Source organism: Suillus clintonianus, assembly GCF_016758775.1.
Source record: "Suillus clintonianus strain FC179 chromosome Unknown DEU56scaffold_27, whole genome shotgun sequence".
In the NCBI taxonomy this organism is placed as follows: Eukaryota; Fungi; Basidiomycota; class Agaricomycetes; order Boletales; family Suillaceae; genus Suillus; species Suillus clintonianus.
In genome coordinates, this window is record NW_024539251.1 from 276,586 (window position 1) to 298,646 (window position 22,061).

General features: G+C 47.1%; 8 protein-coding genes across 8 annotated transcripts; 6 read left to right on the top strand and 2 right to left on the bottom strand.

The window, feature by feature from the left end:
- Positions 1–2,085: 2,085 nt before the first annotated feature.
- On the top strand, positions 2,086–3,238 carry DEU56DRAFT_797807 (uncharacterized protein). The gene is made up of 4 exons (XM_041352960.1): positions 2,086–2,108; positions 2,208–2,380; positions 2,443–2,887; positions 2,947–3,238. The coding sequence occupies exons 2-4, from the start codon at positions 2,250–2,252 to the stop codon at positions 3,022–3,024; spliced, it is 654 nt and encodes a 217-aa protein (XP_041209552.1). The 5' UTR covers positions 2,086–2,108; positions 2,208–2,249; the 3' UTR covers positions 3,025–3,238.
- Positions 3,239–7,092: 3,854 nt separating this feature from the next.
- Positions 7,093–7,609, top strand: DEU56DRAFT_797813 (uncharacterized protein). Its single transcript, XM_041352961.1, has 2 exons — positions 7,093–7,115; positions 7,223–7,609. The coding sequence occupies exon 2, from the start codon at positions 7,235–7,237 to the stop codon at positions 7,484–7,486; it is 252 nt and encodes an 83-aa protein (XP_041209553.1). The 5' UTR covers positions 7,093–7,115; positions 7,223–7,234; the 3' UTR covers positions 7,487–7,609.
- A 648-nt stretch (positions 7,610–8,257) lies between these two features.
- Positions 8,258–9,713, top strand: DEU56DRAFT_911699 (NADP-dependent oxidoreductase domain-containing protein; the record flags this gene model as incomplete). The annotated part of the gene is made up of 10 exons (XM_041357314.1): positions 8,258–8,284; positions 8,338–8,490; positions 8,543–8,586; positions 8,650–8,829; positions 8,886–8,922; positions 8,983–9,080; positions 9,130–9,186; positions 9,237–9,381; positions 9,437–9,567; positions 9,623–9,713. 10 exons carry the CDS (start codon positions 8,258–8,260, stop codon positions 9,711–9,713), a joined length of 963 nt encoding a protein of 320 aa, XP_041209554.1.
- A 1,521-nt stretch (positions 9,714–11,234) lies between these two features.
- Positions 11,235–12,977, top strand: DEU56DRAFT_287085 (NADP-dependent oxidoreductase domain-containing protein). The gene is made up of 10 exons (XM_041345485.1): positions 11,235–11,474; positions 11,528–11,680; positions 11,733–11,776; positions 11,840–12,019; positions 12,076–12,112; positions 12,172–12,269; positions 12,319–12,375; positions 12,426–12,570; positions 12,626–12,756; positions 12,812–12,977. Exons 1-10 carry the CDS (start codon positions 11,448–11,450, stop codon positions 12,900–12,902), a joined length of 963 nt encoding a protein of 320 aa, XP_041209555.1. The 5' UTR covers positions 11,235–11,447; the 3' UTR covers positions 12,903–12,977.
- Positions 12,978–13,399: 422 nt separating this feature from the next.
- Positions 13,400–14,223, bottom strand: DEU56DRAFT_797836 (uncharacterized protein). The gene is made up of 4 exons (XM_041352962.1): positions 14,153–14,223; positions 14,045–14,092; positions 13,553–13,990; positions 13,400–13,510 (listed from the first exon to the last, which is right to left on the bottom strand). The coding sequence occupies exons 2-3, from the start codon at positions 14,066–14,068 to the stop codon at positions 13,553–13,555; spliced, it is 462 nt and encodes a 153-aa protein (XP_041209556.1). The 5' UTR covers positions 14,069–14,092; positions 14,153–14,223; the 3' UTR covers positions 13,400–13,510.
- A 674-nt stretch (positions 14,224–14,897) lies between these two features.
- On the top strand, positions 14,898–15,533 carry DEU56DRAFT_856057 (uncharacterized protein; the record flags this gene model as incomplete). The annotated part of the gene is made up of 1 exon (XM_041355261.1): positions 14,898–15,533. A coding segment is annotated over one exon (636 nt), but the record flags the coding sequence as incomplete, so codon positions are not given.
- Positions 15,534–15,856: 323 nt separating this feature from the next.
- DEU56DRAFT_972244 (uncharacterized protein) lies at positions 15,857–16,861 on the bottom strand (the record flags this gene model as incomplete). Its single annotated transcript, XM_041359479.1, has 6 exons — positions 16,689–16,861; positions 16,606–16,638; positions 16,388–16,560; positions 16,257–16,339; positions 15,999–16,205; positions 15,857–15,947 (listed from the first exon to the last, which is right to left on the bottom strand). Coding segments are annotated over exons 1-6 (729 nt in total), but the record flags the coding sequence as incomplete, so codon positions are not given.
- A 2,761-nt stretch (positions 16,862–19,622) lies between these two features.
- DEU56DRAFT_735015 (uncharacterized protein) lies at positions 19,623–21,812 on the top strand (the record flags this gene model as incomplete). The annotated part of the gene is made up of 9 exons (XM_041348422.1): positions 19,623–19,869; positions 19,930–20,072; positions 20,130–20,294; positions 20,344–20,371; positions 20,422–20,567; positions 20,620–20,816; positions 20,856–21,046; positions 21,108–21,227; positions 21,286–21,812. 9 exons carry the CDS (start codon positions 19,623–19,625, stop codon positions 21,810–21,812), a joined length of 1,764 nt encoding a protein of 587 aa, XP_041209559.1.
- Between the last annotated feature and the right edge of the window lie 249 nt (positions 21,813–22,061).

Here is a 22,061-nt window from a genome sequence, read left to right on the forward strand (position 1 = left end):
GACCTGCGCAGCCATCTCACTAAGAATGCTTTAACAGGTCGAACTGGTCTGGGTGAGCCAAGTCATATATTAGAAGCGAACAGGTTAATGCAATTGATCCGGGGCAGATGCAACATTGGTCTCTCATGACTTTGCTATATGTCGGTGTGAGTAGCTCATGTTATAAGCGCAGTTGGCAAGTTGTGTTGACTTCTATATATCTAGGTGCGCTATGTTGGAATACTATATTCTGTGTAGGTTTGCGAGGTGGACTAAATGACGCTGCACTGTACTAATGAGCCGTCTCTCACCAGCGTCTACATCCTAAGTATGTATGTGTCACAAAATGAATTTTGTTTCTTCTGACTGGCACCATGCAGTGGTTACCCCAGTGTCGATGACAGATCGAGTGGGTACTCTACACCGATGCTGTCATCATTCGACTACTGACTGCACTCCTACATAGGAGTGAGTGATATTCTCGGCCAGCTTTTTTCTTCAACGTAACGACTGCAACAGCTGTAAGTTCATTCGAAACATTGAGTGCATTAATATACATCAGTAATTGGGGTTTTCAGGCAATATCATTTCCTTCATGACGATATGGACGCCTGTCGTCATGAATGCCGCGCTAGGGGGTAAGCTGAGCTGCGGTACTTTACTGAGATTTAATTGACTGAAATATCTTACAAGTTATTATGATGACTCGGATATATGCCATGTATCAGAGATCCCAAAGGATGCTCATCTTCCTTGCTGTGGTCTTGCTGGCTTCCACAATCGCCGCCGGAATTATGACAGTAATTGCAAACCTAGATCATTCAGGGGGTAAGCTTTAATTATTGATCAAAGTGTCGAGCGCATGAGACTCATGGATATACACCAGAGGAGGCTATCCTTTCTGGCCATCGTGTGTGTGTCATCAGCAATAACACAACTGGGTTAAATCTGGGTTACGAGAGTTTTATACCCACCGCTGTATGGGAGATCCTCGCATTTTGTCTCGCAGTCTGGATTGTTATCAAGCGCTTCCGTGAACTGCGACAATCTACAACAGGATCAACCATCGGGGGATTTTTCACGGTGTTAACAAAAAGTCATACATTTTACTTTCTGGCGTGAGTTCGGTAATTTAGATGTCGTCATCTTGTTTTGCTGAAGTTCTGCATATGCTAGCTTTGCGTTATGGCTTGCTTCAGCATTGGCTTACTGTCTCCAAATATAACGGTACGGACCTGTAACCTGCATGTATCTGACCACTCCTCATCATGTCTACAGCACTCAACTTCTGTGGGAGCTGAAGCCTATGCCGGGGTTTTGCAAATCGCCCAGGGGTTGGGGTTGCAGATGTTTGTGCTGGGACCGCGTCTGATCCTTAGCGTTCGTCAACATCACGCTAGGCTTGTGGCCATGTCAGACGAGGGAACACGCATGACGTCCATTGCTTTCCAGACTGGCGGAGATTCGTTGACTGGCGAAGATGTGACAAGTAGCGGAGATGTGTAGCACTGGCCACCATCATCCAGGTGATAAACCCTGGGTACTTGGCAGGGAGCATCCATATGTTTGAACGTCTCGTAGTCATCAAATTCATTTCATAGCTTATCATAGATTTTGCGAATTTTTGTTTTGCTAGCGTCGTCCGGAGTATGGGATCAGTCAAAGCAGATTTTTGGGGCCACGAGGGGTTGAATGATTCGAACTTAAAGCGAGCGCAGCCTGCTCCCAGTGTCTCACTCGACGACTGGCTCATCGTATTTTCAGAGCGATTTGGTGAATCAACTATTAATTTCTTCAAGGCGAATTCATCTGCTGCCGTGCACGTGACATCATGATTGTTTCTCACATGCATTTCAGAACACTGAAGACCTCCGAGTCGCTCGAAAAGTTGCAGAGGCCAAGCGTCGTGTCGCAGAGACACAGACGAAGCTTTCCGTCAAGGACAATCCATCCATGGTCCGTTTCTTCACTCTCGTATGTCCGTTTGCTTCTACACCATATGTCTAGTCTGTGTCTCAAATGGGCATGAAGAACCAGCCCAACAAGGCGCTGGCTTGAAAATGACTGCTCATCCTCCTCTCCTTGACATCGCAGTCAAAGAACGATCGATACAAACCAATGCAACACAAGTTCGCTTTCATCAAGGTGCGCACCACTCCCTTGCGCATGTCGTCGAAACTGACGCCGTTCCGAGGCAAACATTTGAGATCCACCAACCCCTCTCCCAGCACCAAACCCAGTCACCATCGTCGAAGTCAAAGTCAACCCTTATGCTTTCAGTTCTACCGCAGCCAAAGACATTAGCTTCCGAGCACAGCTCGAGGATATCTGGCAGCGTATTACAGAGAGCGCGTAAATCTGGTGTTGATTCCGAGTTCGAGAGTTGGAGAAAAGCCATCAAGGTGCGTCCTTGCGTTTTATTTCGTCCCTGATGATGACTTCCAGTGTGAACTTCCCCCGGCGGTGGGGTGGTGGGACGCAGCTCTACTTCCCAGCGAGACCTTTACCTCGGGTTCTCGCACCTTTACATCCGTACCCAGGATTCGCCTGTCACACTTTACGTCCAGCAGCCTATTCCCACCCTCCTTTCTTCCTTTCCTGCAGACATTTTAATGGTAACTACTGGTCCGCACTATGGCGGAGTGCTATACAGGGCGGCTATCGGCCCTTTCTGTCTGTGCTGGTGGGGTGGGGTTTGGTGGAAGTATTTCGGCTGACGAACCAGGATGAACCCAACGCCGCCACGATGTTACGTTCGAATGTCGTGTCCCCATTTGGTCCTCCTCGGTTCCAAGTCCTTGGTGTATGCAAGAAACAAAAGGACGATTGGACCTTGACAGGGACAATGACGGCGGTAAGCTTGGAAGAAATATTCATGAATTATTGGTGCCGTCGAAGGGACCTAGAGGTGCGCAAGTACCATTTTCCAATTTCCTATCCAGACATGAATAACAACTGATTGTATAGAACATCGCTTGTCTTAGTTTATTGCTCATGCGTGTTTTTCGCACTATGTCCTCTCCTATCAGTCAGGTTTGTGAATGATCAAACATGGCCCTTGTCTTCTATCGCCACTGGCTCTCTTGCATGAGATCTCCGTGCATTTCATGACGTGGACGCGACAAGGGTTGATATTCAACTTAACAGTGTTCAGGAAAGTGTTTGTTTCTGTAACTTCGACAGCAGGTCGCTGCTTCAAAGTAAACCGAAGGATTTTGCTGAACATAGCAGTTGAGCCCGTCCCGCCGCGGCCCCGCAAAATATATTTGCAGGAGGTGTCTTATCATGCGGGGGAAGCTGGTCGATTATACGCGTCCATTTCCAATCAACACTTTGCCTACTTCATCTTATCCAGAATCCTTGAAATCTCATTTCTACGTTGTCCGGAAATCATGCACGCCTCCTATCATCCCCTGTTACAAATACATCTTTCCTTCGGAACTTTTGTGTGCGGTACAAGGATCCGATTAATAGATCGGACGGTACCAACAACTTTCATTAGTCTCAACAATCAAGATTGACTCACCGTCATGTTCGCTCGCCTCTCGACTGTTTTCCTCTATGTTTTGCTTGCCTTGACAACCTTCGCGGCTGCGAAACCCAACCCTGCGACTCCTTCAGTAAGACTTCGTATAAAAATCATATCATGTTGACCTCACCGTACAATTCAAGCCGCATGTGGGGGACCTGTGACTTGCGCGGCCGTCATTGTTATTGACAATGACTCTCGTGCGCGATGCAATCACGATCTTGTTTGCTAGATGATTATAACTTCGTATGTGTGAAATACTTATAACTGACTGGCGAGGCTGATTGACTATGTCAGAATGGAATGGTCTCGTGTTCGTCGCCTGCACTCACTTAATATTGAACATGACGAAATGCCCTTGGTCAAACTCTTGATTGGTTGCTCGCGGTGTACATGGTACTAGTGGTCCAAACCGGTCCCGCGAGCCCCGAATTATTTTACTCTGAAGAATCGATCTTCTTGACGATTACATCTCTAAACTCAGAATATGCAGACCCAAGAGCGGTGACATATTGCGGTGGCACAAAAAGGATTTTATCATCCCAACAAGACAACGGGTAGCTGTGGGAGTCGTCCTGACTCCATTATTACCTCGACTGGCCACACTGATCCACTTCGTCAAGGTCCGAATGGGCCCCTGGACACATTTTTTCCGTATTGAGCATCAGCAGTACGACACTACGTGATCGATGTTTTGTTGGCATCAAAAAATAAGAGGACGGGCAGTGCTCAGCTCTGATGAAGCGCTACATCCCCGACCTCATGACTTTTCAGCCGCACAGCCACTGGCGTAATTCATTTCCGTCTCTAATCAGACCCTACACCATCGTCTGATAAGTTCAGAGAAGGTAAGTTTTGAACTTTACGACAACACATAATTCAGGAAAGGAGAGCTGATCATACATCGAACGTTCTCTGCCTCATGGTCTGCTGTCAAAAATCACTCTGATTCTCGCACCGGGATCTCCCTGTCGTGCACTATATTTGACGTAATAACGTTATGTAGTCTTTTCTGCGTTAGATGGATCGCTCATGACGGCATTCTAATGGAACATGAGGAGCTCCTGTCAAATTTTTTCGCATCTTTGCTGCCCAAACTTTGCACGTCTACCGAAGTGATTTCATATGAACAGCTTTCGGACCATGAAAGTGCCCGACGGTGGTATATATAACTGCAAGCACGCTGTCGTTTACCAGGTTCGCTAATCCCAATATGACATTCGTCTCAAACGATCCCGTGTGGTGGTCATTCATCGATTGGGCTCTTATTTACAGCTATTTTATAGGTTCGTTGAGAACGTTGGTGACGTCCCATCATCATTGACCGTGACTGTGGTTTCGCAGCTGCATCCTGTGCTGTGGTGGTATACGATTGGGGTGAGCGAGATAATATTTTCCAATGTGATCATTGATACCCATACAGCATTCAAGCATTAACATTCGGACAAGAGGTAATCTAATGCCGTTATCGGCTCAGCTGTCTCACTAAAACTGCTCTTACATAGTTCGAACTCGTCTGGGTGAGCAAATCCCCATCTCAGAGGCACAGCACCGGCAGGATAACACAGTTGATCCGGTACAGAGGCAACGCTGTTCCCTCATGAGTGTTATGTATATTTGTGTACGTAGTTTCTTTTCATAATCACAGTCGGCAAATTGTGTTGACTTCGACAATGTTAGGTGCGCTATGCTGGATTGCCATATTCTATGTATGTTTTCCAGGCCCATAAGCTGGCACTGGCTGCACCGCACTAATAATGCATCTCAAAATCAGCTTCTACATACTATGTATGTATCCTCGAATACCATGTGTTCGTTTCATCTGACTGGCGCCATGCAGGGTATCTCCCAGTCTCGATGACAGATGAAGTGTGTACTCGGCACTGATGCCCAAGGTTCCCATTCAACTACTAACAGTCCTTTCACATAGGGGTGAGTGACATTCTAGAATAGCTCGATGATTCGACATAATCACTGCAATAGCTGTGAGTTCATTTGAACTATCAAGTACGCTACATCTTTAACGCGAGCAATTGGCTACTCAGGCAATATAATTTACTTCATACAGGCATGGATACCTGTCGCTGTAAATGCCTTCCTGGGTGGTGAGTAGCTGTGGTACTGTACTGATTTTGCCTTGACTCAAATATCCCGCAAGTTATCATGATGACTCGGATATATGCCATGTATCAGGGATCCAAAAAGATACTCGTCTTTCTAATTGTAGTCTTGCTGGCTTCCACGATCGCCTCCGGAGCTATGATGGCAATGTCAAACGTTACTGCCTTGGGGGGTAAGCTTGAATTTCTGATGCTATAAGCACATGAGACTCACAGACAAATACCAGTGGAATCCATTTTGTCTGGCTACCACACCTGTGTTGTTTCCATGGACCAAACTGCGATAAATCTCAATCGCGAGATTTTGGTACCCACCTCTGTATGGGAGATCCTTGCCTTTTTCCTTGCGATCTGGATTGTTATAGAACACTTCCGCGAAGTGCGACAGTCGTCGACAGGATCGATCACCGAAGACTGTTTCACAGCGTTAGCACAAAGTCATGTGGTGTACTTTGTAGCGTGAGTTCGGTGATTTGGATGTTAGTATTGTCTTGTTCCACTTAACTTCCGCATGCACTAGCTTCGCTGTTGCATCTATCTTCAACCTCGGCTCACTGTCTCCAAAGCTCTCGGTGTGTCGATCTGCGACTGACATTTTCATCTGACTTCTAAATGATTTCTACAGTTCGATTTAACTCCCGTAGGAAGTGGCGTGTATTTTGGCGTTCTCCTAATTGTCCAGGTGTTGCAGATGTTTGTCCTGGGTCCACGTCTCATCCTTAGCGTTCGAGATTTCAACGCTAAGCTCGTGGCCAACTCTGACGAAGGAACTGGTGTGACTACAGTTGCTTTCCAAGAGCGCGGACACGTATCAACCAGCGGTGATGTGTAGCACAGGAAACGATCTAAGTGACCAACCGTACGTACTGTACAAGGCGCATGTAAATCACATTTATTCGTTGTAATATTACTTTAGACGTTCGTCGAATCGCTGTCGTACATGTTTGTTTGGTGATTTGGAAGATTGTCGAATTGATCTGGGCACCTCTGCCGCGACCCTGCAAAATACATCTGCAGAAGATGTCCTTTATCGTGCGGGAGAAGTTGGTCGATTCAATGGGCCAAAACTTGGCGGATTCATCCTATCTGAAATCCTTCAAATATTTCATCATTAATATTTTTCCGTCATCCGGAAATCACACGCCTCCCATCCTCCCACAAATACATTCCTCCATCGAAGCTTTTGTGGGCGGTATAAGAATCCGATTAATAGATCAGACAGTACCAACAACTCTCATTAGTCTCAACAATCCAGATTGACTCACCATCATGTTCGCTCGCCTCTCCACTGTTCTCCTCTATGTTTTGCTTGCCTTGACGACCTTGGCGGCTGCGAAACGCAACCGTGCAGCTCCTTCAGTAAGACATTGTGTATGAAAAGCATCATGTTGAGCTCACCATGCGATTTAAGCCACCCATATCGACTCAATAAGGTGATGACCGGTGACTTGCACGGCCATCATCTAGTGCGCGGTGCAATCACGATTCTGTTGGCTGGAAATCAATAACTTTGTATGTTTCAAATACCTATATATAGCTGGCTGGCGAAGCTGATTGACCACATTAGAGTCTCATTTTCCTCGACTGTACTCACTTTGTATTAAACATGAAGCAATGTCTCTGGTGGAACTCCTGGTTGGTGGGCTCGCGGATTGTGTTGCACAGTGGACATAGTGTTGTAGACCAGTCTCGTGAACCTACTTACCTTGTATTACTTTGGTATTCTTACTTTGAGGAATTGAACTTCCCGACGATTACACCTCTAGACTCAGTTGAAGGTGCAGACCTAGTGAAAATCTACAAGGGAGAATATGAGCTAGCAGTGGGATGCAATCAATTAATCCATTCATCCCAATAAGACGATGGGTAACTGTGGGAGTTGTCCAGATTCGATTATCGCCTCGATTACTGTATGGTGGACCACTTCAAAGCTGGTGAAAATGGGGAAGAGGAATCACACTACGGTGGTATTGGTTTAGGTTTTCTCTGACACAGAAAGGCCCCGAAGGAGATGAGTAAGATGATGGACATACTTAGCCCACATATCGTCGTTCTTTCTTTACTTACCGTGTATAGCATTCCGGATACTCCCGACACTTAGCACTAGTACTCTCGCTTGATGTGCGACGTTCATTGTCATTTTCCCTCAGTCTTTCATCCGAGACTGATCATGCATGAGGGTACGTATATTCATTTCCACTCATACTGATTTGCTATAGACTAATCCTACCTGTGTATAGGTACAACATAATATAAAGTCACTCATCCGAGACTGACTCGGAGGACCAATCCTAGGTGTTCATCAGGAGATGACATATCGGGTTATCATTGTGAACATCCAAAGCACTCCCAAATATAGATAACCCCGATGTGTGAATAAGATGAAGGAGATGAGTAAGATAGAGAGGTGAGTCAGTGAGCGGTTACATGTAGAGGCTGTTGAACGTTGATGTGTTGGGTAGGACATGGTTTTGCTGAGCAATGGGCACTGTTAATGATGTCAGGAATTGTTCGTAATGACTGTTGCCAACGTGTCAACGCAGTCATTTGCCAAAAACAGGGACCTCTATAAGAGCCCTGCATGCGCAACAACTGAATCTGCAATACTCAATTTGTTGATTCTAGAACAATGTCGACACGAATTCCTCTTCTCTATGTCAGTATGAATCTTCAACGTGTCAACTGCCTTCTAATTTGTTGCACTCTTAGGGAGCTGGTCAATTCAGCGTACCTGGTCCGCATTCCATTGGAGCACGGATCAACACCATCGAAGACGCACAGAAGATCATAGACGTGTTCACCAGCCATGGCCACAAACAAATTGACACATCTCGTTTATACGGGGGCGGGACGTCAGAGGAGGTAAGAGCAAGTTCTCCGAAACCTTCGTCGTCGCCCATTAATACCATCGCAGTTCATCAGCCAACTCGATCTGAAAGGTTGTACAGTGGATACAAAGTGAGGGTTTTCACTGTAATTCGCCAGAGAAGCCCCTCCTCTCATATTTGCCGTTATGTGTAGGGTCTTTCCAGGTGTGCCCGGGGACTACGCGCCGGACAAAGTTCGGGCGTCGCTTGAAACTTCTATCAAAGCGCTGGGGAAGGCGAAGATCGAAATATTCTATCTGCGCGCACCGGACAGGAGTGTTCCTATTGAAAATACTCTTCGGGCTATCAACGAACTACACTCCGAAGGTCTCTTGTGAGTTTCTAAGTAATGAGTGCTTGACTTTCCCGGATGATTTCAACTCTGGACAGTGAGGAGTTTGGGGTTTCGAACTATAATGCTTGGCAGGTCTGTCTATATTTTTTGGACGTTATCTTGCACATCTTATTGTGCCTCCTTTCTGAATAGGTGGCTGAGATGGTTGCCATAGCGGAAGCCAACGGGTGGGTCAGACCGACTGTATATCAAGGCCTCTATAATGCACTCGAGCGCAGAGTTGAAACAGAGTGAGTTGACGATGGGACACTCACTCCACTTGTCTGAACATAGCGCTAGGTTGTTCTCCTGCCTCCGGCACTATGGAATACGGTTCTATGCGTACAGTCCACTAGCGTATGCCGTTCCCCCTCGTTCGCCGTATCAATGCATGATAACTTCTACAGGAGCGGTTTACTTGCTGGCAAAATTCTCTCAGAAGCGGACATGCAAACTGGTAGATGGGATCCCAACGTATCTCACATAGCAGGTTTTCTGCGTGCGAAATATTCGCTTCTCATTCCTATTTTGCGAGAATTGAAGGGTGTGCTTGTGAGTATCTGAGAATCGCTCCGTGGGTGACATAGCTCACGACCTCGAATATCAGGACAAGCAGGAAATTCCACTTTCTGAAGCTGCTCATCGCTGGCTTCAACACCATAGCAAGTTGCAGCCTGGTGATGGTATCATTCTTGGTGCCAGTAGCGTCGACCAACTCGAGAACAATCTGAAGGAAAAGTGGGTAACTTTTGATAGTGATGACCATTGTCTGACCACATTACATTGTTTCTAGCGAGGGTGGACCACTTTCTGACGATGTCGTCAAGTTGCTGGAGGATGCATGGGGGCAAGCCAAAGGTGTTGCACCGCACTACGCGTTTTGAGTCCTATCCGATTAGAACTGTATTATATCTATCACGCAGAACTTGAAGCAATTCGATTCGCGTAACTCCCATCCAGCTGAGCTGTAATGCATATTGTACTCTACAGTTCATCACAATGGCCGAAGGCGAGCGGATTGCGTGTAATTACTAGAAACAAAGTCTTGCCAATGTCCATCGGGTGTCGAGAAGTCCAAATGTACAAGAAGAACAAAAACCGGTTGCGAGTATGTACATATTCACAGTGTCAGTCATATCATAGCACCTCTCATCAGCTTCATAAAATAGCTTTTCAAACGCACAAGTACCTTTGCCTCGTAGACAGTCATTCAAAGACGAACACGAGGTTGAACTTCGAGGTGAGGCTGGCTTATGTACAAATACCCGCTTGGGCTTGGCTGGACGTGTTCAGCATGATGAACTTCGTCAAGGTCTGTAAATAGAACGGCTCAGCGCTAGTCAACTTCGGTCGCACCTCGTTCTCGGGAATTTCCAGAATAAATATTTGTCCAGCCAGCGCCGGTGCAGGCTCCCGATTCCGCGCAACGCGCCGCTGAGTGGTATGCACCGCTGATCTTCGAGGGCTCTGGGGACGGGAGTTAAACAGGGTCCCAACGTGAAGTGCGCAGGTTGGAAAAAAAAGCAAAGACTGACAAGACGGTATTGAAGAGTGGACGTGGAACGAGTCACGAGTATAAGACCGTGAAGCAGTGGATGGGACCGCAGTCTCCAATGGCATGGGCGCGAGCAATATGGATGTAATTAGTGCGGGATATAAGGAAAAACCTCTCACCGATGTGACGAAGCGAGAGGACCGACACCAGCAGAGAGGACCTCGAGGAGACTGCTAAAGGGTAGAAAAACGCACGATACTCCATTAAAAAAGCACAAGACGAAACAACAGATGATGCATCGATGATGCTTGTCATCGGGCTAAATATATGTCAGATATCAAAAGAGCTGGAGGAGGCACAGCGACAGAAGTAGCAGCAGTAGATGAGGAACATTAATATTGCAACATAGTATGTAGTAGCGTTGAGTGTAAAACCTCCACTGATGCTTTGTTTGGGCGTATTGAATTCAAAAGATACTGATAAATAGTAGCAAACAAACTTTGTGCAGTTCGCGCAGTACTGGAACCACTAACCACAGTGTCTATGTTTTGCTTGCTATGACAACCTTGGCGGCTGCGAAACGCGACCATGCTGCTCCTTCAGTAAGACCTTGTGTATGAAAAGCATCGTGTTGACCTTACCATACGATTTAAGCCACCCATATCGACTGGATAAGGTGATGACCGGTGACTTGCACGGCCATCATCTAGTGCGCGGTGCAATCACGATTCTGTAGGTTGGAAATCAATATTGTATGTTTCAAATACCTATATATAGCTGGCTAGCGAAGCTGAGGTATTCATCAGGAGATGACACATCGGGGTTATCATTCAATGTGCACATTCAAAGCACTCCTAAATATAGATAACCCAGATGTGTGAGTAAGATGAAGGAGATGAGTAAGACGGAGAGGTGAGTCAGTGAGCGGTTACGTGTAGAGGCTGTTGATGTGTTGGGTAGGACGTGATTTTGCTGAGCAATGGGCACTGTTAATGATGTCAGGAATTGTCCGTAATGACTGTCGCCAACGTGTCAGCGCAGTCATTTGCAAAAAACAGGGACCTCTATAAAAGCCCTGCATGCGCAACAACTGCAATATACTCAAGTTGTTGATTCCAGAACAATGTCGACACGAATTCCTCTTCTTTATGTCAGTATGAATATTCAACGTGTCAACTGCCTTCTAATTTGTTGCACTCTTAGGGAGCTGCTCAGTTCAGTGTACCTGGTCCGAAGTCCATTGGAGCACGGATCAACACCATCGAAGACGCACAGAAGATCATAGACGTGTTCACCAGCCATGGCCACAAACAAATTGACACATCGCGTACTTATGGGGGCGGGACGTCAGAGGAGGTACGAGTGAATTCTCTGAAACCTTCGTCGTCGCTCAATAGCACCATCGCAGTTCATCAGCCAACTCGATCTGAAAGGATGTACAGTGGATACAAAGTGCGTATTTTCACTCCAATTCGCTAGAGAAGCCTCTCCTCTCATATTTGCCGTTATGTGTAGGGTGTATCCAAGTGCGCCCGGGGATTTCGCGCAGGACAAAATTCGGGCGTCGTTAGAAGCTTCTATCAAGGCGCTGGGGAAGACGAAGATCGAAACATTCTATCTGCACGTCCCGGACAGGAGTGTTCCGATTGAAGATACTCTTCGGGCCATCAACAAACTGCACTCTGAAGGTCTCTTGTGAGTTTCTAAGTAATGAGTGCTTGACTTTCCCAGATGATTTCAACTCTGGACAGTGAGGAGTTTGGGGTTTCGAACTATAATGCTTGGGAGGTCTGTCTACATTCTTTGACATTGTATTGCATATCTTATTGTGCCTCCTTTTGAAATAGGTGGCTGAGATGGTTGCCATAGCGGAAGCCAACGGTTGGGTCAAACCGACTGTATATCAAGGCCTCTATAATGCACTTGAACGAAGAGTTGAAACAGAGTGAGTTGACGATGGGACACTCACTCCACTTGTCTTAACATAGCGCTAGGTTGTTCTCCTGCCTACGGCACTATGGAATACGGTTCTATGCGTATAGTCCACTAGCGTATGCCGTTACCCCTCGTTCGCCGTATCAATGCATGATAACTTCTACAGGAGCGGTTTACTTGCTGGCAAAATTCTCTCAGAAGCGGACATGCAAACTGGTAGATGGGATCCCAATGCATCTCACATAGCAGGTTTTCTGCGCGCGAAATATTCGCCTCTCATTCCTATTTTGCGAGAATTAAAGGGTGTGCTTGTGAGTATCTGAGAATCGCTCCGTGGGTGACATAGCTCACGACCTCGAATATCAGGACAAACAGGAAATTCCACTTTCTGAAGCTGCTCATCGCTGGCTTCAACACCATAGCAAGTTGCAGCCTGGTGATGGTATCATTATTGGTGCCAGCAGCGTCGACCAACTCAAGACCAGTCTGAAGGAAAAGTGGGTAACTTTTGATAGTGATGACCATTGTCTGACCACATTACATTGTTTCTAGCGAGGGTGGACCACTTTCTGACGATGTCGTCAAGTTGCTGGAGGATGCATGGGGGCAAGCCAAAGGTGTTGCACCGCACTATGCGTTTTGAGTCCTATCCAGTTAGAACTACATTATATCTATCACGCAGAACTTGAAGCAATTCGCGTAACTTGAGCTGTAATGCATATTGTACTCTACAGTTCATCGCAACGGCCGAAGGCGAGCGGATTGCATGTAATTACTAGACACAAAGTCTTGCTTAACAACAGATGAGGCTTTGCAGGCATTCCAGAGATCCTACCCAGTCACTCGCTAGAGTCACTGACGTTGTCGGGGACGTTCCATGTGTCTCTGTAGAGTATAATCGAGTCATGAAATGACAATAAACGAGATATCGTCTTTATGAAAAATTCACGCAAGTTGAGAAACACTGCAGCAGAATGATACGCAGTTCTGACTCGACCAATCGGACCAGAAATAGTCGGGAGATACAGGCCTAACCGCTGTCTCAGCTAAATGACCAGCATGCTTCACGCATATATACGCCATACCAGAGAGAAAGTCCCATAATTGCATGATTGTACAAATTTGATAGTGCCATACCCCTCAAAACTTGAACCGCCCTCGACAGACCATTCTAGAAACCCTCATTTGCCTCCAGAATATAACTCCAAGCATCACCTACGTCGTGATTCATTGACTGGCATCAAGGTCGTGCTGAAGACAAATAAATCAGCGGGATTGCCACAATCATGAGAGTTAAGGCATACGCAGGCGATGTTCTAAAGCAATTTTAAGAATTGTTTCGAGTAAACCCGAGTGATCCTTATCTTGTCTGTCGTTCCTCCGGAAACGCCCAAACAGTAGCTTTGCTTTCCAATTAGACGAGTTTTCTTGATTTGTGTGGACGGCAGTGCCCACAGGTTCTTGATATTGGTGAATAACAGTATTCACTGCATCCCTGACAGTAATTGCATGCGGAGACGCCATATACCGCTCAAGAGCGACATAACAAGAGGGAACAGATTCTTGCTGGTCCTTAAGATGGCGTCGCTGGTCGAAAACGTAGAAAGAGTGTTCGAAAATAATGACAGCAGCTAAATGATTGAAAATGAGCAAGTTCACTGCAATGCGGCCAGAAGATTCACCAGAACCAAGTTGGAAAATTTGTTCGAATGGTGATGCACTGGCAGAAGTCTGGTACATTTAAACATGTGTGTACAGCCTGTGACCAATTGCCAGTGAACGCACCACAGAAAGTATCCTAGACCGCATCTCTGCACGTTGAGCACTCCAGAGCTGATAAAATCATGATGGAAAGTTGGAAATCGTCTCCCTCTGCTGAGGACCAATACACTCACATTCTGTCAATGAATAAAGTCTTCGGTCAGCATGGCTCAAGGCCAAAGAAGAATGAACAAACTCACCTCCTATGAATGGATCAGCAATGTCGTTGGGTTGGTGAGAAAGGCTCGAGGGATGAGACACTCACAGTCTGTTAGGGAATGCGCAATGTGAGTGATAAGCAAAGATCGAGCTCCACGGAGGATTAAAACACTGACAGCCTGTGAGTGAGCGAGCAATGTCACAAGTGAGCAAGGCTCGAGCTCGACGGCAGAAGAACACACTCACATCCTGTCAACGTGAATCGGCAATTTCACCGGTCAGCAATGCTGGAGCTCGACAGAGGATCGATGCGCTCACAAACTGTGAACGGGTGGGTGATGTCTTCCGTCAGCATGGCTAGAGCTTGACGGCGGACCGACCAACTCACATCCTGTGAACGGGTGGGCGATGTTTTCAGTAAGCATGGCTCGAGCTTGACAGCGGATAGACCAACTCACAATCTGCCAACGAATCACGCAACGTACTTGGTCAGCAGGGCTCAAAGTCGACAGCGGATGAAGAAACTCACACCCTGACAATGGATCAACAGTTGCGTCAGTGAGCAGGACAGGAGGTCGACTGAGGATGATCACGCTTACAAGCTATCAACGAATCAGGCATTCCTTCGGTGAGTATAACTCAAGGCCGGTGAGGGATGAATATACTCACATTCTGCCGAACGATCAGCAATTCCTTCACTCAGCAAGACTCGAGCTCGAAGGAGGAACAAGACACTCACGGCCTGCGAAGAGTAGGCAACGACTTGGATCAGCATGGCTCGAGCTCGAAGGAGGAGAAAGACACTCACACGCTGCGAAGAGTAGGCAACGACTTGGATCAGCATGACTCGAGTGCGAACGAGGATCAAGGCACTCACAGCCTGCGAAGAGTGGGCAACGACTTGGATCAGCATGGCTCGAGCTCGAAGGAGGATCAAGACACTCACACGCTGCGAAGAGTGGCCAACGACTTGTATCAGCATGGCTCGAGCGCGAATGAGGATAAAGACACTCACAAACTGCGAAGAGTGGGCAACGACTTGGATCAGCATGGCTTGAGCTCGAAGGAGGAACAAGACACTCACGGCCTGCGAAGAGTGGGCAACGACTTGGATCAGCATGGACTGAGCTCGAAGGAGGATCAAGACACTCACAAACTGCGAAGAGTGGGCAACGACTTGGATCAGCATGGCTTGAGCTCGAAGGAGGATCAAGACACTCACGGCCTGCGAAGAGTAGGCAACAACTTGGATCAGCATGGCTCGAGCTCACAGGAGGATGAAGACACTCACATACTGCGAAGAGTGGGCAACGACTTGGATCAGCATGGCTCGAGCTCGAAGGAGGATCAAGACACTCACACGCTGCGAAGAGTGGCCAACGACTTGTATCAGCATGGCTCGAGCGCGAACGAGGATCAACAGACGTACTACCTGTAAAAAAACACCCAACATATAAATGAGAGTAACTTTCGAACAGTCCCGTAATCTTACCCAAAGGTGTGGAAACCAGTCACCCAATTCAGCTATTGCATTTTCAGATGAGATTTTCCAATCTGTGGCAGCAAGCTTTGCAAGTGTCCTGGACGATAGTCAATAATGCTCGCGGCAGGCAAATGATGGGTAGATACTTCTCAACTGCATATTTCATGCATATTTCTAAGTTGGTCTGCTGAGTCGAGACGAATAATTGCTGAAGGACTTGATCGTCCAGAGTTCCAGCGGTCCGTTCGATGAGTGGTCCGCAATCAGCATCATCCTTGTTCATGTCTAATGGACCAACAGTCATCATGCATCAGACTTCGATGATCTATAGCTTACCTGGGAGGCAGACGTGGCATTTTGGAGGCCGTCGGATGGTTTTTGGGTCGTATAGCAACTTGACTTGTGTCCCGTTCGCAAATGACTCCTCGGCGTGCATTGGGGCCAGTCGTTTGGCATCTTTCCTCGACATTCCATTTTCTGTCAGTCGTGTGAATTCGGCAGCGTAGAGTGCGTCGAATTTGGTAAATATTACGATGACTGGAACTGAGGAAGTTGCGAATCAGTTGATGGTTAATGGACAGTCCAAAAGCTTACTGCTTCCAGTGTCGCAGCGGGAGAAGAATTTGACTTCGGCTTCAGTAAAACACCTGCTTGCCTGATCCATTGGTATACAATACCTATGTCAAAGGAGTGAGCCAGTGAATGTCGCCAACTCGACCAATTACCATATAGTGTGAATTCGATCCTTCATGTTTGCTTCCTTCGAACGGTCTGCGATAAATTTGTTCATCTTGTCATACTCTAATTCCCCGCCTGCTTCAAAACCGCGCGAATCATGAAAGATGAATCCTGGGTTGGTTTGAAACACCATTTTGTTCTCGATGTCGTGCTCTCCACGCTGAGAAAATGTCAGTTTATGTTGCCGACTAATGGTGCACGTTACCTCTCTAGATGCTGTCAAAACAGCGGCATCGATCTGATGTCGATGAGACACTATTAGCCTCGTACTAGCCTCGTGATGCGCACCTTTTCCCCAGCGCTATTAAATATTTCAGGGTTCTCTTTTGTATTGCACACCCTCTGGAGGATGGTAGTTTTCCCTGCATTCGCTCTTCCTATGATGAGAATTCGAAAGCGAACGATCTTCTTTTTTATCTTTGAAGAATCCATGAAGAAAGGTAAATGGTAGCAATGGGACTGAGCGCTGAGAGTAGTAGAAGCTTTTAACCGCTATCGGTGTGTGAGTTCTGTAATTAAGCGCTCTTAAGCTTGTCAAATCTAGATCTAGTGGGCAATGGGTTGTGCGTCGTATACAACTCGCCTCCGAAGTCTCAAGGCTGTACTATACAAGCCTGTACATTGCAAAATAACGACATCCAACGGACCATATGCATGAGGCATACATGAACATGAGGAACCAGCAGGAACTAGTACAAATGTCAACGTCATTCTATTCAGTCTTCCTACAACTAAGTAGGTCAAACAAATTTACCCCCGGCGATCTGTTAAAACTTAGATTGAAAACAGCATACCAAGATGCTGTGGATTGATGACATTGGCTAATCGCAGAAATCACAAAACCTTGTTTCGGTTTCACGAATAGATATACAAGGTCATGATACGCCGGTTTTCAAGCATGGTCAGTGACTAGCTTTCCGGGACAAAACGTTCAGAATACGGGGTATCAGGGAAATGACAGAAAATTGCTTACCAGGGAAACTTAATGCCCCCGAGACGAGGAGCCCTGGACTACGAATGTGAGCACACCGGGGGGACCATGTTGTTTCTGCAGCCTAATTGTGTGGATGTACAAGGTAACTTGCCTATTACCACGTCATGATCCTTAAATGTCCCAAATATGCGAGATGAGATTGTCCAAGTAGAGTTGACAAGCCCTGGGATGGTTCTGCAGAGAAATCCAATCTGTTAATCCTAGCCACCAAAAATGATCTATCAGGGGATCTAAAGTTAGACAGGATTGAGGGTAGTGACCGTGGGTCTCTGACCCCATATCACGATAGGCACCGCGGGAAGCGCTGCCTTGAGGTGAAGCACCCAAGCGGTTATTCATCGCGACTCGGCAGACCAACTTGGAGTTATGCATGAAATATGCAGTCGCAGGGCGACTACTCACAATACATACCTACCCCATGCCTCAAATATAGATTCAGTGGGAAATGGGCATACTTTAGTTGCGCGTACCATGAGGCGTACACGACTCACCTCATTTCAGATGCAAAGTTCCATTTCGAGTGGTTGTTGCAAGTCCGAGTCCGTTCTCGCTTCACCGACGTCAAGTCGGCGCCACCATCCTTGCCGTTGTCTCTTCCGAGTCTATATTAATCGACCTTCGCACTTCCCTGCCCACTGAACATCATATCTCCAAAACTTGAAAATTAACGCTGGCAATGTGGCAACCTTGCATCATGTCTTCAGCGCCCTCGATCACGTCCTCAATGAAAGGTTTTGTATCCCCTCAACTTCTGCGGTGGTAACGCACAGGCGCGCGGTATCGATGAGAGTTGACGAATTCCAAGCCAAGACACATAATCACCGTCACGGTGGGATGCTACTTGATAAGTACCAACATGGTGCCAGTGTGTCAATGCATCGGTTGGCATGGATGAGGAGTAGATCAGTGGTGCCAGGGAATAAGAGGTCGCTTTGGGAGCTTTGACGTGGGGGCAACGCCAGCGTGTATTTGCCAAATTGGGCCGGGAGACTGCAGGACGTTATTGCTGGGTGTAATCGGTAGGCGAATGCCACGGATGGGTGAAGTTGGGCATGGGGGTCAGGGCAAGGGACAGCGAAGGTGCGAGAAGCAGCAAGAGTCCTGGTGGGCGCTAGCAGAAACGGTGCTTGACCTCATACATGAAGCTGAAAATAACTTGCCGAAGGGTGCTGGAGGTCTTGACCTCTGCTGTAAGTGAGGTAATGCATGTATCTTGTCATTCACGGGCAGTTGAAAGACACGCCCGCAATCGTAAATTTGGCCTGTCGCCCAACAAGCAGCCTGAGGGACAACGATATTCCTGCAGAAGCTGGCCGTATACGCCCGGGCCACACTCTGAATCAACATTGACTCGTATAAAACCTGCTTCCATCATCTCACTATCTCGTACGATGGGAGTGCCACAAAATTTCCTCGATCAGTGTATCATTCCATTCACTCCACGACGCCAGAAGGCCAAAGGCGACAATGCCATGACCGAGTCAGCAACGGACGGATATCTACTCGCAGGCACTTTTCCGGGCGATGGGTGTTGTTGGACGCCTCCGAGTCCGCCGCCTTCCCTGGATAGCATCTGAGCATCTGACAGCGTTGGGAACATGTGTGTCACCATCTCAAGAAAGAACTTTCATCAAACATTCGAGCACGCGTACGTGTCATTTTCATTTTTCCGCAAGTCAACCCATGGAACTTACCAGTAAGATTCGCACTCATATTTGGCTCGATGTGACTAGATTGATAAGATGCCCGGTGATTCCGCTTTCAATACCAGCTCCGAGGAAGATGTTGGTTAATAGTTGAGTAACCCAGGTCCCAGTTAATAACTGGCTAGACGGCACCATGGGAAATCACTGGCGCGTCCTGGGGGTGAGCCTAAACGTATAATAAAAACAAAGGCAAACACTCACAGCATCAGTGCTCCATCACTAGACCGCAAGCTCGCCGCCCCCATAATCGATTCGCATGCCAAGCCACCTCTACGCCAGTGAATCCAGCGGCAATGGCCGCGTCAGGTGGTATCGGTAATGAAAAATATGAATCATTCTCTAGAGGAGGCACGGCGACAGAGGTAGCAGCAGTAGATGAGAAAGTCAATGCAACATATATGATGTAGCGACCGGGTCGACCACTGATACTTTGTTTGGGCGTATTGAATTCAAAAGATACTGATAAACAGTAGCAAACAAACTTGGTCCAGTTAGCGCGTCACGGTGTGATGCATCTGCATCATGTCTTTTGCAAGTCTTAAATCTCAAAGGCAATCCAAGGCATCAAGATCGTATGTGACTTCCACAGATGATTCTCAAGAGTCCCACTCTACAACCACCCCAAAAGTGATCCAATCTAACAATCCCAATACATCAACTCCCAGCAATGGTGAAGTTACCGTGTACCATGGGATACCAGAAAATGTGGAGGTGCGGGTATCGGCAGAATCAGGCAGGGGCTTGTGGGCCAAGAATTTAATCAAAGCTGGTTAGCAAATTTGATGCACAATCTGACTCCGAACCATAATACATCGCTCACATGAAACAGGCTCTGTTATCATATCACTAAGACCGCATTCATTTGCACTTGCTAGCCGGTATCTGGATTCGCATTGCTCTTATTGTGCTGCCGCACCAAACTCAGGATTGTTGAGGTGTACTGGATGCCGCACAGTTTGGTATTGCAACCCAGTCAGTTGCACTAATACCGTAGACAGCCTTTTCACTGGTCTAATTTCTCGGTGTTAGACGTGTCAAACAAACGACTGGTCACTTCATCGACTCGAATGCTCTGCATTGAGGAAGTGGGCCAAGTCAGCACCATCGAAAAACTTATCTGTCCCAAGTGATGCTGTCAGGTGCCTGGGTCGAATTTTGTGGCAGAAAAAGAAGGAAGGGTTTGACAGTAGTTGGGTGAGTAAGATTTTGTTTGCATCGATGACACCGCTGACAGCATCAACAGTCAAAGGAAATCGATGGATTACAGTCTCGTGAGTTCTATGTCACATTCAAGCGCTGGTCGTAATCGAGGTCGAATTAGATCGACATTTTTTGCAGCCTCGCGTCGTTGAAAATAGCACTTACCTTGCCCACTCTCTGGTTCGATATCTCGACTTGTCTTCCCCTGGAGATTTGTTGGAATTTGGCATCTCATCTGCGGGTGACCTTACTGATTTGATTTCAAGAGTAAGTGTCCATCATCAAAAGATTCAGGCATCACATGATTCGTACCTGGCAGTTTGTCACAAATACTTTCGCATTAACTTCGCCTTCGTTGACACCAGTGGGCGTGTCGGTCTCGCCGCTTGTTGCGCTTTTCAACCATTCTTGTGATCCCAGTGCAGTTATAGTTTTTCCCCGGTCTTCTCAGAATCCTGCGGAGGAGCCGCAGATGCAAGTCATTGCTCTCAGAGACATCTCACCCAATGAGGAGGCGTGTATACACCACTTAATCGAATTGCTCTCATTAATCAGTGATCACTGGCAGATTTTGACCTCCTATATCGACACGACCCTACCTCGTTCTCTAAGACAAGCTGCACTGAAGGAGACATATGATTTCACGTGCAAATGTGAACTATGTCGTGACAGCAACAAAATAGACCCTCGTGAATCCATATGGTGTCCAAAATCATGCGGAGGGATGTGCCCTGCTCCTAGTGATGGTGAGGACAGTTAGAGCTCTACCTGAAATTTTAGTTGCTCATATACTGCATTCTCTATCAGAAAGCGAGACGTACCAATGCGTGAAATGTCGTGCAGTTGTGGTTACACCAGGATTTATCATGGACGCGCTTCGCATTGGACAAGAAGCATTGGAGAAGGCAACTTCCCTTCAAGATACGGGTTCGTACTCCGTGTTACACGGGAAACTCATCACGTAATTTGACCCGCGTCCTTACAGATTATAATAAGGCCTTACAGCTGACGACCAATATTATTCCGATACTTGTGTCTGCCGGCTTGACACCATCATGCCACCCGTTATTGGCCTTGATAGGGCTCCATAAATCACTCCTCCTCTCTTCGTTGTCGACAGATATAGCACAAGAACTGCTTGATGAGACGATCCGTACTGCAGCCAAGCACTATATAGGCCTATCCGCCATTCTCTATGATGGCCACCCTGTGCGTGCCGTTTCCCTTGTGGAGCTCGGCAAGCTTTTGGCTGTCGACGAACCCCAGCCCGCCACGTCACCGCCAGCGAATGTCGCGTTCCCACCATCCGGCCCTCCGCGACTCAAAGCCGCTTATGAAGCACTAGTACGTGCGAGATACGAATTGATGATTGGTTTTGGCAGAAATAACGACGGTGGTGAGCTTGGACGAAATATTCGCGAAACACTAGTGTCGTTGGAGAAAGAACTTGGGGTGTGGACCCAAGGCATACATAACACCCTTCAAGACTTACTCAGCTCCTCACAAAAATGAATCACAATTGATATGAGGGCGCCTGTTAGCAGTGTTGTTGCGCTATCTGGGGCCGATATGTCTCTCTCATGAGCTCTTAGCTGGATTCGTAATAGTAACGTTATCGTCAATATGAGCACGATCAACGTATCAACTAGCAATCTCAATTTTTTGCCTGCTGTAGAAGCGGCTGACGACGCGGTATGCCATCAAAGTTAAAAATGCCACCAAAGCTAAAATCTCTTATTAATTCCACGATGCACGCGTCGT